Source organism: Habropoda laboriosa, unplaced genomic scaffold (assembly GCF_001263275.1).
Source record: "Habropoda laboriosa isolate 0110345459 unplaced genomic scaffold, ASM126327v1 scaffold36, whole genome shotgun sequence".
Taxonomy (NCBI): domain Eukaryota; kingdom Metazoa; phylum Arthropoda; class Insecta; order Hymenoptera; family Apidae; genus Habropoda; species Habropoda laboriosa.
This window is the reverse complement of record NW_017100155.1, coordinates 787465-804766: the sequence shown is the minus strand read 5'-3', so window position 1 is coordinate 804766 and position 17302 is coordinate 787465. Positions and strand designations below refer to the sequence as shown.

General features: G+C 40.2%; 2 protein-coding genes across 2 annotated transcripts in view; one reads left to right on the top strand and one right to left on the bottom strand.

Moving 5' to 3' along the window:
* LOC108576215 (band 4.1-like protein 4) overlaps window positions 1-1005 on the bottom strand; it is a 132810-nt gene extending 131805 nt beyond the window's left edge. The window contains exon 1 of the mRNA XM_017939171.1: window positions 892-1005. Coding sequence (XP_017794660.1) covers window positions 892-1005 — 114 coding nt within the window. The remainder of the gene's footprint in view (window positions 1-891) is intronic.
* A 15056-nt stretch (window positions 1006-16061) lies between these two features.
* Window positions 16062-17302, top strand: part of LOC108576362 (thyroid receptor-interacting protein 11) — an 87139-nt gene continuing 85898 nt past the window's right edge. The window contains exons 1-2 of the mRNA XM_017939338.1: window positions 16062-16311; window positions 16530-16609. Of these exons, the coding sequence (XP_017794827.1) occupies window positions 16209-16311; window positions 16530-16609 (183 nt within the window). The 5' untranslated portion in view covers window positions 16062-16208. The remainder of the gene's footprint in view (window positions 16312-16529; window positions 16610-17302) is intronic.

Here is a 17302-nt window from a genome sequence, read left to right as displayed (position 1 = left end):
ATTTTTAAAATTTCTAATTTTAAATCGTGCAATTGCAAATTTGTAGGTTCACTCCTTTGTGCAGGATGAAATCACTGGATATCTTAAAAATTCATTTATTTTGGGATTTACTTTTGGATTCGACGATGAATCATATTTTCACTCATTAACAAGAATGATAAAGAAGATAATCGAATTTGTATGATAATATCTATTTTAACTCTTTTGATAAAGAAGATACTTCAAAGATTTAGATTTAAGAAATAATAGTAAAATGTAGGATTATACATTCGTCGCCAAAAAATCGATTAACATTCTATAACGCCACGTGACTTGGAACTTACGTATCGATTTACTTATATTTTATAAGTCTCATTTTATTTGTTCATTGCTGTACTGTTATACTATTACCAGCCAGTTTCTTTTAAGTAACTATTAATTCCTGCTTCACCCATCAAAATGTAAAATTGTAATCAACTGTAATTTTTCTTCTCGTGAACGAAGAAGAATTGAATTAAAAAGGGTTAAAGGACGTGGGCGTATAACAACCTTTTCCGACCTATTCATATGGGAAAAGAAAAAGTCTGTGACGAGGAGCTGTAATCACCTATTTGCTTAAATTTTAAGCAAAAAAGAAAAAAAATGTTTAACCTCATAATATTACCTGATTTCACTCTTAGACATTTAAAAAAAAAGAAATTCTTCCTCAAATTCTAGATGTTCCCTTTAATTTCATTAAATTCTTTTAAACGAAGATGTAATCTACGCAAAAAAGATATCAAAATGCAGATAGGCTAAAAAAAAGTCGTTATTTGCCCACGTCCTTTTCTTCGTTTCACCGCGAGAGCCTATTCTACCTGTTTGTTTCGGAAAGCTGAATTACAAGAGGCAAAATAGTGTGTCCAGACTCACCAAGACATCTTGTAACAGTTCGTGCTCGTCGAGAAGTATCACCTTGCAGTGAAGAAGACGGGGCCTACGGCTTCCGGCCGGCCTAAGTCCAGGACAGAGCCACTCTACCACCATCTCTTGCTTCGGCAAACCCTCGTTTCCCTTGTGATTCCTTCCTGGCTTTACTCGTTCATCCGCTCATCGGTTTCGGTCATCCTGAAAGATGAGGACGACGCTGTAATCCGATCAAAACTGTCGCCGTCGAAGCCCGTACACATTCTGATACACGCGAACACGATCTATAGACCGTGCTCCTCAGGAACAAGAGACGAAAGCTTCAGGACATTTAACCCCTACAAGGGTAAACGCGTTTCTCTCCTTTAAAAAGATATTCAACTAAATTTACCGTGTTTTCTTTCGAATAACATCAGTTGAAAAAGCTTCTTTTAAATTTTCATCCTGAATCAAATCTGAGAGATTGCACATTCCTATAATTTGTTTTACAACAGAAATAAATGACCAAACTTTGGTATTCCATTCTACTTTTCCTAAGGATGAAAAAAGTTCATATGAACATAGGTCCGGAAACTCTTCCTTTCTGAGATATAAACACTTCTTTGAGATACGCGGTACCAAAGTTCGGCCGCCTATTTCGGTCTCACCCGGTACGTACGGGGTAAGTAATAACTTCTAAAGTATGCGTTCTACGAAAAAACGTTTCATACAAAACTTGCAGGGTATAGAGAACATATGATGCTGAAACAATTTTTTTTTTAAATAACCTCTTCGTTTACGAGATATCAAGGCGACCTTGAATTTGTAACTGAAACGTGCACCTTTCTATACCAAAATTTGAAAGAGCGATAAATTTTCCACGACAACTTTAAAACTTCTTCGAGGTGGACAAATTACGTGACTCACTCTGCATATACAAAAGAATTTGTTCAAACAGAAATTAAGCGTGCGTAATCCGGAATAATCGGGGCTCAAACGTGCGTACGAATTTATCTAAAAAATAAAACAGAACGATGATAAATGTAAGGTGTCCCGGGTGAAAATAAATTGCTTCGCCATTATGTTGTCCACCGGAACTACAATTTTCAATCTCCGTTACATTTCCCTGTCATAAATCTCGCCAGTATCAATACACCGAGACAACTAAATCTGCCAACGTCTAATTAATCAGCCTCGAAGCAACAACTTGATTAAACATAATTCGAACAGCGTATACACACACACACACACACACGTATAACCGTCCCCGGCGAATACTAATTCCGCGACCGTCTCGCCTTCGTAGAAGAGGGAAATTAATAAACGAAACCGACTGTGGCCATTAATTCATAGTCGCATGATCGACACTGACCCTGAACGGTGAATGGACGGGCAAACTTGAAAATGGTTTCGAGTTCTTTGAACGCGAGGTTCAACGGAGGCGGCGGCCTGGACAGGGGATCTGTGTAGGTTCGACGAAAACCAATTAAAATTGTCGCGTACAATGGCCAAATAAACGGTCTGATTAACCGATGCCTTTGAACCTAAAGCGGATTACGACGCGTGGAGCAAACGGCGGATAGGAATAATGAAACGGCTAACGAATCGCGAAAGCCCAGACAGAACTGGCCTAACGATTCGTGAGCCAGATCGGTCCGAAAGAAAACTGGCTCGTTAATCAGTCAGCAGGAGGATACTGGCTCGATCTGATCGTTAATCAGACGGATATCTATCTTCTGTCTTCCACGAGAGATCCGTAGACGGGACACGCTTGTGCGACTAATAGAGTGGACTCTGGTGAACAAGAAAATAAAAAAAAGAAGGGGGAAGAGAAAAAAAGAGGACAGTCAACGAAGGAGGAGGAGGAGGAATAGAGAAAGGAGGACAACGAAACGAAGGTGAATTATCTAGATCTTCGTTTGGACTGTCGTGGTCGTGGTCGGTTGAGAAAGACACGCGTGTATAAGAGTGAAACGATTCGCTTGGCACAATTGATTTCGTGATTTATGACGTCCAGCCGAGCGAAGCGGATTGACAGTTGCTGGAAGAGTTGCTTTTTAATCGATCCCACGTACCGCGATTCGCGATCTTTCGACCATCCTTCGACTACTCCGCGGTTTCTTCTTCTCTTCGCGCTGCAGACCTACAGCCACCGAAGCGAATCTCGTGGAATCCTTTCCTCCGCGGAAACGATATCGAGAGTAACCCTCGAACGAAAGCAGAGAGGTGCTCTACGAAGCGAGAACTACACTTCCACTCTATTAAGATACAGAGAGTGAGCTCGTGCTAGCTACGATAAATTATCTACAATGCAAATTTCCCGCGGTGCACAAATCCCGAAACAGAAAGAGAGAGAGAGAGAGGGAGAGAGAGAGAGAGAGATAGGTCCATCGACGCGTTCGTTTTAAGCGTATCAGGCAAATTTATGCACGCCCCTTTCCCGCGCATAATTACCGCGCTATGAGCATTATTTACATAACGAGTTTAAGTAACAAAACAGCAGAGCGGCGACGAGTCTCGCTGTAAAATCCGCGCGCGGCGGGCGCGCTCACTTAATTTCCTCGCGGAGAGAGAGAGGAAGGTGTGTGGCACAAGTCGAATCCAATGGAGAACACACGAAACACACCTGTGAGATTCGAAACACACACGGTTTGTGTAACGGGAAACAGACGATCGAACGGGCTCCTCGCGCGTTACATTTTTCGTTGAAACGAAGAGGTGGAGGAAGAAACGTGGAGACAGAGGGAATTCACGGTGTGAATTGAAGTGATCGAGAGAGAGAGAGAGAGAGAAAAGGAAAACTGTTCTCGAGCATGGGATCGAGGAGGTGCACGTGTGACTTTTTACGATCGAGAATCACCCTGGGACTTCTTCTTCTTCTTCTTCTTCGTCTTCGTCTTCTATGCGTTCGTTTTGGACGATTTGCTAATCGACCAAGCAGCCGGTCACAAATTTATTTTCAACGCCTCGAGCCACTGAGCACGCTTCCTGCTGGCGTCTGAAAAATCGTAAACAGCTCGCGCGCTCCTACCCACCGTTCCAGGCTACCCGTCTGTACCGTTAGCTCATAGTTCCGACGTAACATCTCGAATACGATTGCCTGCTTTCATTCGACGTGTACACGGCGGGTCCGCGTGGTAACGCACCTCTCTATCTGTGTAGAAGGCGCCCATATACGAGTATCAGGCCTACCACTTAAAATACCTTTGCTCAAGACCTGTTGGCATGCATCTCCTTTCTCACTGCAAAAAACGCACGAGCGAGGAAAGTCTTCGGCGAGACAACGAAACCGATATGTAGATCGATATTCGAGAGGTATGGACGAGATGCGGGTGATCCATATTTATCGACAGAGTAGGTACATTTGTCCTTGGAACGACGAAACAAAGGGACCGTTGCTGGAGACGAGGGAGTATGAGTTAGGTGATCGTCACGGGATGAAGAAAATTTTCATTCGAGAAGGTCAAGTTTGAAATGTGGTTCAGTTACGATTGAATTGTTATCCCAGGTGGAACTTCTTAGGGTTAGTGCAGATTTGTTGAGTTTATGTGTGTGAGTTAGGTGATTGACATGGGATGAGGATAATTTAATTTGAGAAAGTCAAAACGAGTTATAATTGAATTGTTATCCGAGCGTAACGTTTTAGGGTTAACCCCTTAAAGTATGATTTCTTTCCTGACTTTGCATCTAAGCGTCAGCCATTTTAGGTTTTAGTACTGTATCGGGTAACTAAAGTTGATCTGTTACAGATCGATTACATTTACTAATCTTCAGTCTTACGAATTAAAACGAATGTTAGGGTTACAATGAATTTTTCTTACTAATATAACTATTTTTCGCACATTTTGACCAGAATCTCTGTCACGAGTCTGACAAGTTGTCATATGTTAAGGGGTTAATGCAGATTTATTACGTTTATCTGCACGAGTTAGGTAATTTTCATGAGACGAAGAAAATATTTATTCGAGAAGGTCAAGTTTGAAATGTGGTTCAATTACGATTGAATTGTTATCCCAGGTGAAACTTCTTAGGGTTAGTGTAGATTTGTTGAGTTTATGTGTGTGAGTTAGGTGATTGACATGGGATGAGGATAATTTAATTTGAGAAGGTCGAGTCGAGTTATGATTGAATTGTTACCCAGGTAGAATATTTCAGAGTTAATGCAGATTCGTTGTAATTTAAATTACTTACTCTATTTTGTAATTCTATTGACGTTCTGAATTTTGTTTAACGTAAAAATGTTAGTTTTCCAATAAAAATTTAAATATCAAAAATTTTGAAATTTTGGAACTCCTGGGCGCACATGAGTTCTGTGAAATATCGTAAACGAGTAAAATTGGAAGGACGGCAATTAGAGTTTGATAATTAAGATGTAGGATAATTATGTAATTTATAATTAATAATTTGTTTGTAATTCGAGATTTTCAAAACCTGGTGTACTTAACCTAGTTTCTGTTTTAAATAAATTTGTAACAAAAATGTTTTTAATTTTAATGTTCTGAAGTACCATCAACTAATTAAATTAGGTACTTGAATATTAATTTTCATGTTTCAAAGTTCCATCAGTTAATTGAATTGGGTGCTCGAATATTCGAAAAAGTTCATACTTTTTACAGTTTCTTCCGGCTCGGTGAATGCAATGAAATGAAACTGAATCAGCTGAAGAAAAATTTTCATTATCTGGCTAAACAATTGAAATTTAATAAGAGAATTCGAGAATAACCTTTCTGGAAGGTTTAATTAAAACGTATTAATTTGAAAAAACAGAATCACTTTTCTTCCAAATAAAACCTGCAAATTCAGACGTTTAATCGAGTTAAATTTAAATTTTAGCCCTGTTAACAATACTTTGGGTAAAAATTCTCCCACTCTTAAATAAAAAACAATGCTATTATAAAAACTAAAATCTGTGAAATGATGAAATGCTCAACGTTAGCTCGAACAATATTAATTAAAAAATGTACTCAAACAATATTCATTAAAAAATATGCTCAAACAATATTAACTGAAAAGTGTGCTCGAACAATATTAACTAAAAAATATGCTCGAGCAATATTAACTAAAAAATATGCTCAAACAATATTAATCAAAAAATACAAAATTTAATATTGAACAATTACATCAAAATTTAAATACATGAAACATATTGTTGCTTCAAACAGTAGAAAAGAACCTAAGTGCATTTAATCATTCCTTCCAATCCTACTGGACTCAAAATTACTTTCTTAGCACACAAAAATAACACCAAAAAGTGTAACCACCTGAAACATCTTGCCTTTTACAATTCAACCTTCACTCAAAACCCTGTCTAACACAAAAATACTTCTCCCACACTGTCTTCACAAGAATCCAAGCACCAAAAAAGTGTAACCACCTGAAAAATGTTGCTTTTTACAATTCAACCAACACTAAAAACCTGTCTAACTTAAAAATACTTCTCCAACACTGTCTTCACAAGAATCCAAGCACCAAAAAAGTGTAACCCCCTGAAAAATCTTGCCTTTTACAATTCAACCTACACTCAAAACCCTGTCTAACACAAAAATACTTCTCCCACACTGTCTTCACAAGAATCCAAGCACCAAAAAAGTGTAATCACCTGAAAAATGTTGCTTTTTACAATTCAACCAACACTAAAAACCTGTCTAACTTAAAAATACTTCTCCAACACTGTCTCCGCAAGAATCCAAGCACCAAAAAAGTGTAACCACCTGAAAAATCTTGCCTTTTACAATTCAACCTACACTCAAAACCCTGTCTAACACAAAAATACTTCTCCAACACAGTCCTCGCAAGAATCCAAGCACCAAAAACTTTCCCACCAAAAGCCCACTCTTCTGCGGTCGCAAAACGACGTCGGCGGAGCACACCCACACCGCGAGCCACGCGCGATTATTGCAATTCACCCAGAATATACCGGCAATACGGTATCTCATTGTCTCCGGCTATTTATACCGCGTCGCTATTCGTGTAGGTCACGGTGATGCACGGCCGAACGAACCGATTAAAAAGTGAAGGTAGCTGAGCTGCGCTCCGCGAACTCCAACCGTAGAGAGAGAGAAAAAGATTCCAAGGGTGTACTGATAAATGAGTCCCGGTATATAGGCGAGAGTAAATCATCGAGGAACTTCTTTCCCTCCGTCCCGTTCGCCGTCCCAGTCGGTGCAATTTAAATATTTAAACTCATTAGCCGGCGCAAAATTACGGAGCGCCGCGAGCATCCTACGGCCGTTTCGCAATCGCGGTCCCGTGTACTTCAATCGCGCGACCATTCCCAATTGAATATGGACGGTGGACGTAGAAATTTCGAGTACGAAAGAGACAGTACGACACTTATTTCGCCCGGTAGGAGGGCTGTTCACCTTCCCGTACTACCTCTCGTCTCAACCCTTGGATGAAGCTGGAGCCAAAATAAAAATCGCGCATAAACGTTGGGCATCGCGACGCGCGATATATCAAGCCTTGAAAAGAATGTCTCTACGCTCGACGAATCGCTAAGAAAATTAATGGCTCGTGCTTTGCATTCTCCGGAGAAGCTTTGAATGCCGAAGGTATCCTCTCTCTCGTCCAAAGAAAGAAAGAGAGAGAGAGAGAGTCTTCCTTCAGGTTCTACGCGAGACTCTCTGACTCCTGGTTTGCATCTCCTCCAACCCTTTTCTTCGATATCGCGCTCGTACCTATCCGCTTTCTGGCTCGCGCCTCCGCCGCGATCGTCGCGGTTTTGTGAACGTGTTCACGTTTTATTCATTAGCTGACGCCGTTCGCCGCTGTCACGCCGCCTGATGAATTATTTTATTCGTTCGTACACGCCGCGCGTACGCGCGACTCCGCTCGTTGTCGAATCCTAATCGAACACACCGGGGTTCAGGCACGTCGCTGTGTAGATCACCGGAGGATAAGTTATTGCGTCTCGCGCGACGATTTTACCAAACGAGAGATTCTCCGCGGTGAGGTTTTTTTAAAAGGGTCACGGGACTACTGGGAGAGTCGCAGGAGATTGGAAATTGTTGTGATAGCTTGCGAAGGGATTGTTAACCCTCGTACGTCGAATGCAGGGTCGTTTTGACTCAATAGCGATAAAGTCTGGCGGCTTAGATTAAGAAATACACGTGTTTTACGTACGTAAAATAAACAAGAAAAATGTAAAATGTACAGGGTGTCTCGGCTGATTTCGACATCTTGATTTTCTCGCTATTGTTACTCGAAGCGAAATATGTTTCAGATGAAAGCGAAACATTTCCACTCGTGAAAGAATTAATAACACCAGAATATGCCCCCTTCGAGACTGTTTAAATTTCATCTGAAACATTTTCCGCTATGAGTAATGATAACGAGAAAATCAAGATGTCAAAATCAGCTGAGACACCCTGTATATAGCTGAGAGTATGTCCAATTCTTTCTTGAAACCCGTGTGAAATAGAAATTTTGCTGTGAGTTAAAATGACCCTGCATTCGTCTGTAGAACCACTCGCCTTCCGAGGGTTAACACGGAACGTGTTAAGCCGTTTTTGAGCAAGTGTCGTTACCAGTTTGGTAAATATGTGAATATTATAGGTTTTTGAGCTTTTCTAGCTCGGAATTTGTTTACTCGTAAAGTGAATATTGAAAGTATAAAATGCACTATGTAGCAAAGAAATAAATTTATTGATATTGAAAATATGGAAGAATTTTTGTCAAGAAAATGGTACACGTGGCGCAAAACGCGTTAACCCTTTTTTTATTTTAATACGTAACGTGGGTGTTTTTAAGGACGGTTGTAGAATTTCTTGTTTTGGGCGTGTCGTTTTGAAATTTGGTTTATTGACGCGTTGAATGCTGTGTTACTTGTCCACAAGGGCAGAAATGAATTTTTTGCTCTAATTGAAAACATTGCAATACGCGTTTTTGGGACGTAAAGCCCGATACGAAGTCTACGAAACTCCTCAACTTCGGGTTAGTTTATGCATAAATATAGAACATTTCTGACAACTTTTCTTACCGATTTACCTTTATCACACATTTTCCTAATGAACGTTATAGAATAGAGCGATCGGTTGGATTAATTTCATTTTAATATAATAACGTCGAGTTCTAAATAGAATGGAAGAAAACTACAGTCTCTGGGACTCCGCCTCGACTGTAGAGGGATGAATGTGCTGTGTGATGCATCAGATGGAAATTTTACAAATGTTACCGTTTATTCTAATTAAGTGGTTTTATTAATCTTGGCACTGTCTGTCACCGATGACCCTCGCGGCATTCAACGTGTTAAATTAAGGTGGAAGTGAGTAAAGGATCAAATTAAGTGTTAGATTAAGGTGGAAGTATAGTGCGAGCAAATTTAAAAAAAAATGATTGGCGCCAACACAGTAATGAAAGGGTTAATAATGCACTGAACTATGTATGCTGTAAAGAGTATAAAAAAGATAATATTTTTATCATTGAAAAATATTAAAATTAAAAATATCGTACATTTATTACTTAAAAATATTTTTCCCAAATGAATTTTATTTCCTTTCCCTGGAATTTCAGATATAATTCAGAAATAAGCAACGGTGATTATGTGGTAAAAATTATTGCATTAGTTTAAGTACAATGTGAAATTGCTATTTTTGCAGGTCGAAATAAAAATTACGTATTTTCGAAAATAATAATCTTTATTTAACCCTTAATTCCAGTCATCTGTATTTAACCCTTTCGCTACGTCACGCTTCAGACAAAAAGTGTTCGCTGCTAGCACAGCAGCAATTGTTCCTTACTAGTCGTTTAATTTCACTCGAAAACGATATTTTACTTGAGAAGCGCGAAAATAAATTAATAAATTGTAAGTATTGAATGGGCGTATGTGTACGCTCTTTGTAAACGAGCGACTACTTTTACACAGCGTGTGCAATTACTGCCAAAAATATTCAGACGCTAATGAAACAACGATTAAACACGGCCCAGGCTAAAACTATTCATAATAATTAAAATATTTAAAATATTATGAATATAAATTGACAATTTCATATGGTGCAGCGAAATATTACGCGAAGGGTTTTATTAATAATGCACTGAATATTTATGATAACGCTGATGTAGTCGTGATAACATTATATTTTCAAATTAATTTTATCGCCTTTCCGTGGAATTTCAGAAATAAGAAAATGTTATTAAAGTGTTGAAATTAAGTAATAATACTACGATCAGGTATGAAACCACGAACCAATATGGATGAAGAAATTAAGAGCAAGAGACGTCCTTGAGGCGTTCGTATTACCGTTTCGAATACTAAATTTAAATTAACATAAATCCGACGAAAAAGTAGTCTTCATTATTCATCATAAATTTTATGAAATAGGGAAGTTACCCAGATCTTAAATTAGTTTTGAAAAGTAATGGAAATTACAGGACTCCACCTCCCAAGAAATGAAATAAGTGTCACTCGTCCGAGAAATTCAGTATCAGTCTGAAAAGTGGCGACAAAATTCGTTATAAGCAAAAGATAGATATCCCTTTTTTTTTTTATAACTTTTTCAACATTTCAGGTTTTTTGCAACTGGAAAATTAACAAAATACGCAAACACGAGATCCAAGTCCAACGATGAAAGTTTAAAAACTTATCAATCCTTTCGAAAATTTATCAATCCTTTCCAAAATGAATTCAATTACTTTTCAACGTACCTACACGTCGAAAAATATTTTCGAAAACATTAAAAACGAGCAATCTCCCGTCGACACATCTCAATCACTTCGAGTCAACAAGTAAACTGTTAAAACCAACATCCCATCCCGCTTCCTGTCTCTCCTCGAACAACTCAATTATCACGAATTAAGAAACCACCATTACCTTAACAGTATCGCACCATTAAAATTCCAGCCGTAGAAACCAGCCTCTATTAATTTCGATGTTATCATCGTAGCCTACCCTGATCAATCAGACGTCGCACTCTCTCCCGACGTTGTCTCTATCTAAAATATCACTCACACTTTTCCAATCCAAAACGCAATTCCAACCAATTGTTACTTCCTCCGTTTATCCAAAATCGCCGAACGAAAGAAATCTCCGTCGATCGGAGTCGGGAAAACCGAGTCACGTGGTGTCGTCGTCGTCGTCCCGTCAGTCAGTTTTCCACAGCGGCTAGTTGGAACTTAATTGTTTCCCGTCACGTACCACGGCGCGGAGGCTTTCGAGTGCTAGACGCCCGTCACAAGTCGCCCCGGTAGAAGGTCAAGAGACCAAGGTACACCTTTTGTCCTCGTGTCGTTGTGAAAAATGTCTGTTCAATGTGCCGAACCACGGCGAGTGCCGTTGAACTCTGGCAGGCAGCGAGCGAGCGAGTGAGGCGGACTCTCGATGCATCGGTGAAACAGGTTTCGTATCCAGAATCCCTGAATCTGACCCAGGGATAATAGAAACCGACGGAGCTTAGCAAATTGCCATACGGTTGGCCCTTATTGCGGAATTAATTGCAGACAAGTCTGCCTTGCTCGATTAACGCGTTCGGGTTTACTATTCGACCGTGACACGGAACGATATACCCTTTGAGAAAGAGAAAAGAAGAAGAAGAAGAAGAAGACGACAACGGAGAAGAAGAAGAAGAGAAAAAAAAGAAAGGAGGAACGAAAAGAAAGAGGTAACGAGCATTCGAGTCGTTCGTTCTCCTTCTCGATTCGCGAAACTCGGGCTCGGCCAATAACGTTCCGCCAATGGACACCACGGTCACGATTACTTTGTCCGATGGTTACGACGTCCGACGTGCCGCGGAGTCGTTAAACGAAACAAGCTCCTCGAAACTGATACAGTTAACCGATACGAAGCTGCAATTTCCTGTGTAAATATCGACGACGATCGTGCTTGTCCTCGATTCCGTCTACTCCACACCCTTTCGCATTTTACAGTCGTCGTTTCACTTCTAACAAAATCATTGCTTTCTGTCGTTTGTATATTTTGGATGATCGATGGAGTGAATCTTTATCTACAAGTGTTTGTCGGACTGAATTCTAGCAATTTAACGTCTTATTTTGCCCCCCGTATCATCTCTGATCTTTTTTATTAGGCGAATCGTATCTTTATACGCGGAGTACGATTTTGGCCGTGACTCACTGTAAGTTCGCTATCAAACGGCACATATCTGTGACGCGCCAATTCCCGTGACAGAATGGTATTATCTATTGTAATAGATCGTACAAAATGCGCAATTCGAGTGTTTCATGAGGTAAAACTAATGAATACGGATATTAAGTCTTTGCGGTCGAACAAGGCGTTTTTATCTTCTAAACGCTCTGTGGACATTGTGTCTGCAGAAACGGGGGGGAAAAAATAATAATATGCACACAGCTTGAACAAACTCATTTGAATAAAATTTATACGCTTTTTTAGACAATAATCGACTGAGCGCGCGCTACCAAAAAATAATTCCTTAAAGAGTTAAGTGAGTGAAAATAATTCGAAGGATAGAGGAGATGCTCAGAGACGTGTTAAGAGAAAAGAAAAGTTTCATCGACCCTGGTAAGGAGTAACAGTACTATCCAACAAAAACACCACCGTAAAGAACGAAGTTCGTCTAATTAGTTTCACGAGTCCGCTGCACGACAGAGCTTTACACGTGGCGAAATCGAACGAATCCGCGAGTTCCTTTGGTCCCTTTGACGCTCGTTTCCGGTTTCGTCAAGCCCACCATCCCCTACGTCGACGGAAGACGCGACTCAACTCAACTCCCGGCTTACTTTATTCGCGCACAACTCTATCCAGGAAAAAGAAGCTCGCCCGTACAGCCCCATAATTGGTGCTTACAGCTAATAGCCCATTGTCTACCGTAAAGAAGCGGGAAAAATGTTTCATTTATCTGAGACGTTTTCAGAAGCAGCATCGGAAGGAACACGAGCGTCGACGATGCGTTTCGGAATACAATACAAAGTACGCTCTCGTCTCACATTAAGCATTCGTCGATCGGGGCTTTAAGGAGGCATTAAATTATACCGACGATAAATTTTTCCCATTGCCTCGACCCTCCCTCCGTCCTTCCTCTCTTTCGTCGATAGGACAAAGGGAGAGAGAGAAAGTACACAGCGTGACGAAGTACCAAGAATAATATCGCAAACGAAACAAAAATATAATAGTCCCTCGAGTATATTCTTCACATCGATAAGAATCCAAGCATCGAAACTTGTAGATACATTGTTACACCGAATGAAATAAAAGATAAAGAATGCAAAGTGTCTGTTTAAAAAAAGAATCGACCGGTTAAATGGGATTGAATAAAGCTACGAAGTCACTTTGAAACAAAGGCACACACATACGCGCACGCGCGCACAGAGGAAGAATAAACAATAGAAGTAACTAAAGATCGAAGGTGAAGTTAGCGTGAAGAAAGTTCAATGGTACGCACCTTGACCGCGAAACTCAGATCCCAGATCGAAGGCACGCTGTCGCCGCGTTGATCAATGCAGCGTGTCTCGCTAGAAGGGTCATCACACTTCCGGTGTGTCGTGAAGCAGCCGGTGGTAGGATCCACAGAAATTCTTCGGTATTCGCACGAACGGAAGAACGAACTAACGCGCGCACGAGTCACGAGTCGGAAGAAAAAGCGAAATATTTGAACCGAACAAGAGAAAAGAGAAACTAGCCAAAAAAAAAAAAAACAAAGAAACGAAGAAACTTATGAACGAGAACTATACATATATATATATAAAAACTGTATCGAAGAATCGTGGTTTTGTTCGTTGCTCACTGGACGCGCGTGAACAAATCGACACGGTGCTGGTGCGTGCACTGTGACATGTCAGGTGGTGATTTTCGTCTGTCGGACGAAACTCGACGGGAACGGAAGCTCACCGCGACTTGAACTGACCGCGCAGCGAGAACCGACGCGGAGGAAGGAAGTCGGATCGGCGATCGATGACACCGACGGATTAGGCTGTTGCAGAGAGCGGTCTGTGTGTGTGTGTGTGGAGCGTGTCAAAGGAGCCAGAAGAGGAAAAGAGCGGATCGAAGGCGCGCGCGTAGAGAGCGAGGAACGCTGCCGGGATCAGGGCAGTGGCTTGGCTCGGATCAGACTGAGCCGAGTCAACCGAAGGATTCAGATGTGCCTTTACCTTGCGCGCCTTCCTTTCCTTTCCTTTACCTTTCCTTCGCCACACGCTCCGTCCCGCTCGCACACGCGCTCACGTCTCTCGCCGCTGTTCACTCTGTTAATCGTGATAGCGTGGACAGTGACGTAGCTCGCCGCTCGGGACTCTTCTTTCGATGTTCGCCCGGCTCGGCTCGGCTCGGCTCGCTGCTGCTGCTCATCCCGTGCTCGAAATTGCGCCGCGTCACGCGACCACCGAAACCTTTTCAACGCCGATTGTTGCTCGGTTAAGTTGTTGCAATTATACGGCCGATTCCTGCCACGGAGAACACGCCGCAGGAATTTCGGGTAAGACCTGTTGGCGAAATTGGGATTTCAGAACGGAAATGAGTGACCGTTCGTGTGGTATGATCGTTAGTGAATTGAAACGAACTTGCCGTTTAACTGTAGACGGTTTTATTCCTTTATTTCGTGTTTTGGTTGTAATCGAGCTTCGAACTGAAAGATATAGAATTGTTTGTTTTTAATGGAGAATTGGTTTAATTGTTTTGAGGTTAGAAATATCGCTGTTCTTGTAAATGACTTATCTGTTCCTTTCGAAGGAATCGTAGGAGTATCTCGCGCATAGTTTGGGAATTATGTCATCGTGGTAATAAGTAACTTCAGTTCGAAATAAATTCTAAGTTCTTATTATTTCTAATATTAACGATGTTGTACAAGTGTGCAGGTTTTTGTGACGATTTAAGTATTGCCCTTAGAGAATTCTGAAAAAGATAAAATTCGCTGTTTAAATATTGTAATTTGTTGTAAAAATGATAATTTATCGATAGAAAATGGGTTGTGCGACAAATGTGTAAATTTGTAAATTTTTCGTACGTTGAAAAATAAAATTGAATCGCGCGCCCTTTTGGCTTCAAGTACCCCGGCGAGAGGATACAGCACTGCCTGTAAGCACGAGCATAGCGAAGCGTCTGTCCCTCTCTCAACCGCTACTCACCTTCCTCTGTTGAGGACCTCGGCCTCGTGCTCACCATTCTTCCTAATACTTTGGTACACGCCAGAGAGAAAGAAGCCCCGTAAAAAGGTGCTATTCCATAATGCCCATGCAATCGAGCTGACTTCCTAAAAATAAAAGGCAACACGCGACACGAATTAAAGGAACGAGAGGAGGGAAAAAAGAAACGGTGAAACAGAAGGAGGTCCCTTTTGAATCGTCCTCGTTGAACATTAAGCCACTTTTCTGAATGATATGCAGCCTCTCCCCGCATCAAAGGGTTTTTATTCTCGAATTACGAGTCACGAGAGAGGATAGAGAAAACCGGGCAATTTATTTGCTTCGGAGTGAAGAAGTAAATTGACGCGAGAGCGTCCTATTTAAAACAGGTGTTACAAGTGTGTGTTTCGACGAACGACCGTAGCGCTTTCAAACGTTACCGACGATTCTTTTCGATGGCTTACGATGATTTAGTATGTCGAATGCAAGTGACATTTATTGGAATATTTATGTGCTTGCTTGTAGCACACATGAAACGTTATATTAGGTAAACACACGAGTGGTATGTGTAATAACGAATATGATGAATGTACAATAAGCTTGCTGATTAATCATGCTTACGTTTCTAATAGCTCATGTTTCACTTAAACAAAAAATACAAAAGCCACTTGGTGAAGAACTTAACTAAACCGGACAATTATAGAATGATTGCGTAAAAGAAAATAGTTTTAAATACCTCTCAACTTTCACGATTTATGCTGCATAATTGATTGCGAAGTTAATTTGTATAATAATTCTTCGCGCGGAAACTGTTCCAAACAGTTCCTGTTTGGAAACTGTTCCTTTCTCACCAAAAATTACGTTACAACACAGAGTCGTTAGTGCTGCTCCCTGTAGGCACGCTGAATAATTAAGAAATGTCTTTGTCGATAATGGTAGACATCTGTATTCAGTTTTCTTAGCATAAAAATATACTACTGTTTGCACAGTCAAAAGAAAATAAACAAAACAGGTGGTTCTATATATATTTACAAATTTTAATAGTTCCAATTTTCTTACCATCACATGATATACTGTTATCGAAAACACAAAGGTCCCAAAAAGTCTAGTACTTTTTTACGTGGAGTTGCCTACAATGCTTATAACTAACTTGTATATTTTGTGAAGATTACTACGTGGTTCCTGTTAGTTCATATTTTGGTACTTTTATGCTGTTGACGTGTATAACTTTACCAAAATATGCAGTGCATGTAATTTCACAAAACAGTGTTCAAATAATTCTTAAAAAATACATTCGGCGATAAGTGTCGACGTGTAAAATGGCGTGGTTAGGTGACGGGCTGCCTAGCTTGTCGAATTTAAAGGGACACATAACAAACTTTACGAAGGAGGTCTTATCCGAGGGCATTGTAGAAGAAATAGGTGTGTACAATGTTTTTTAAAATATATAATCAACGCAAGCTATTGTCTGTTGTCGTGTAACATAATTACTGACGGCTTTCAATACAAGCGACTGTTTTATCGAGCGTGCACGTATAAAATGGCGGGAAATTCAAAAGGAGAGAATACAAAGGATAAATAAAATTTTTTACGTTTGTATCCCAGACAAATAATTATCCAAATATATTTTTTTATCGTAGATGATCGATCTGTAGCATTGAAGGAAGCAAACGAGAAATGCGTTGAATTGCAAGAAGTACTCAACTCGAAAGACACTGAAGTAAGTATAATCCTAATTTTTAAACCGCTGATCAATAATTTATTAATATTCAGTTTTAATTGTTTTAGCTGTATATGAGAATTCCACTGAAAATATCATTATAGAAAGTGTGTGATACGTGTTTTCATTGTCACAGACTGTGACCATTTCTCAATAACGAATAACTTTCTTAATATCGTAACTCGTGAAATGTAAGAATACGCTCATTATTATTATCTATCCGTTTCATTAAATTTCTATATTTTCACGGTATACCATAGCTCGTTTAACTATACTATTACCTCACATATCATACTGTGTTGCAAATTCTGAACACACACGCAGATGTCGGCCACCGATAAGGACACAGTTACGCCGCGGTTAGGAATTATTTTAACAGATGTTGCTTTCCATAATAAACGGGATTGAGTGTAATGTAAACACGTTTACCTTATCTCGTATAACACCAACCCCGAATCCTTTCAACCCCCAGCAAGGAGCGATAGCAAGGTGTCCTTTATTACGTAAGCTATCAATCACGTGTAATAAAGCAACACCACCATTCTGAACACCTCTTTCATCTTAACAATTTTTCAAAAATTGAGAAACGTAACCGAACGTCACCGTTCAAAACAGGATACCATTCGCACGTTGTACAAAATCACGTTCCACTTTGTACAAAATCTTTCTATACCAATCGTTGTTTCCTATTTT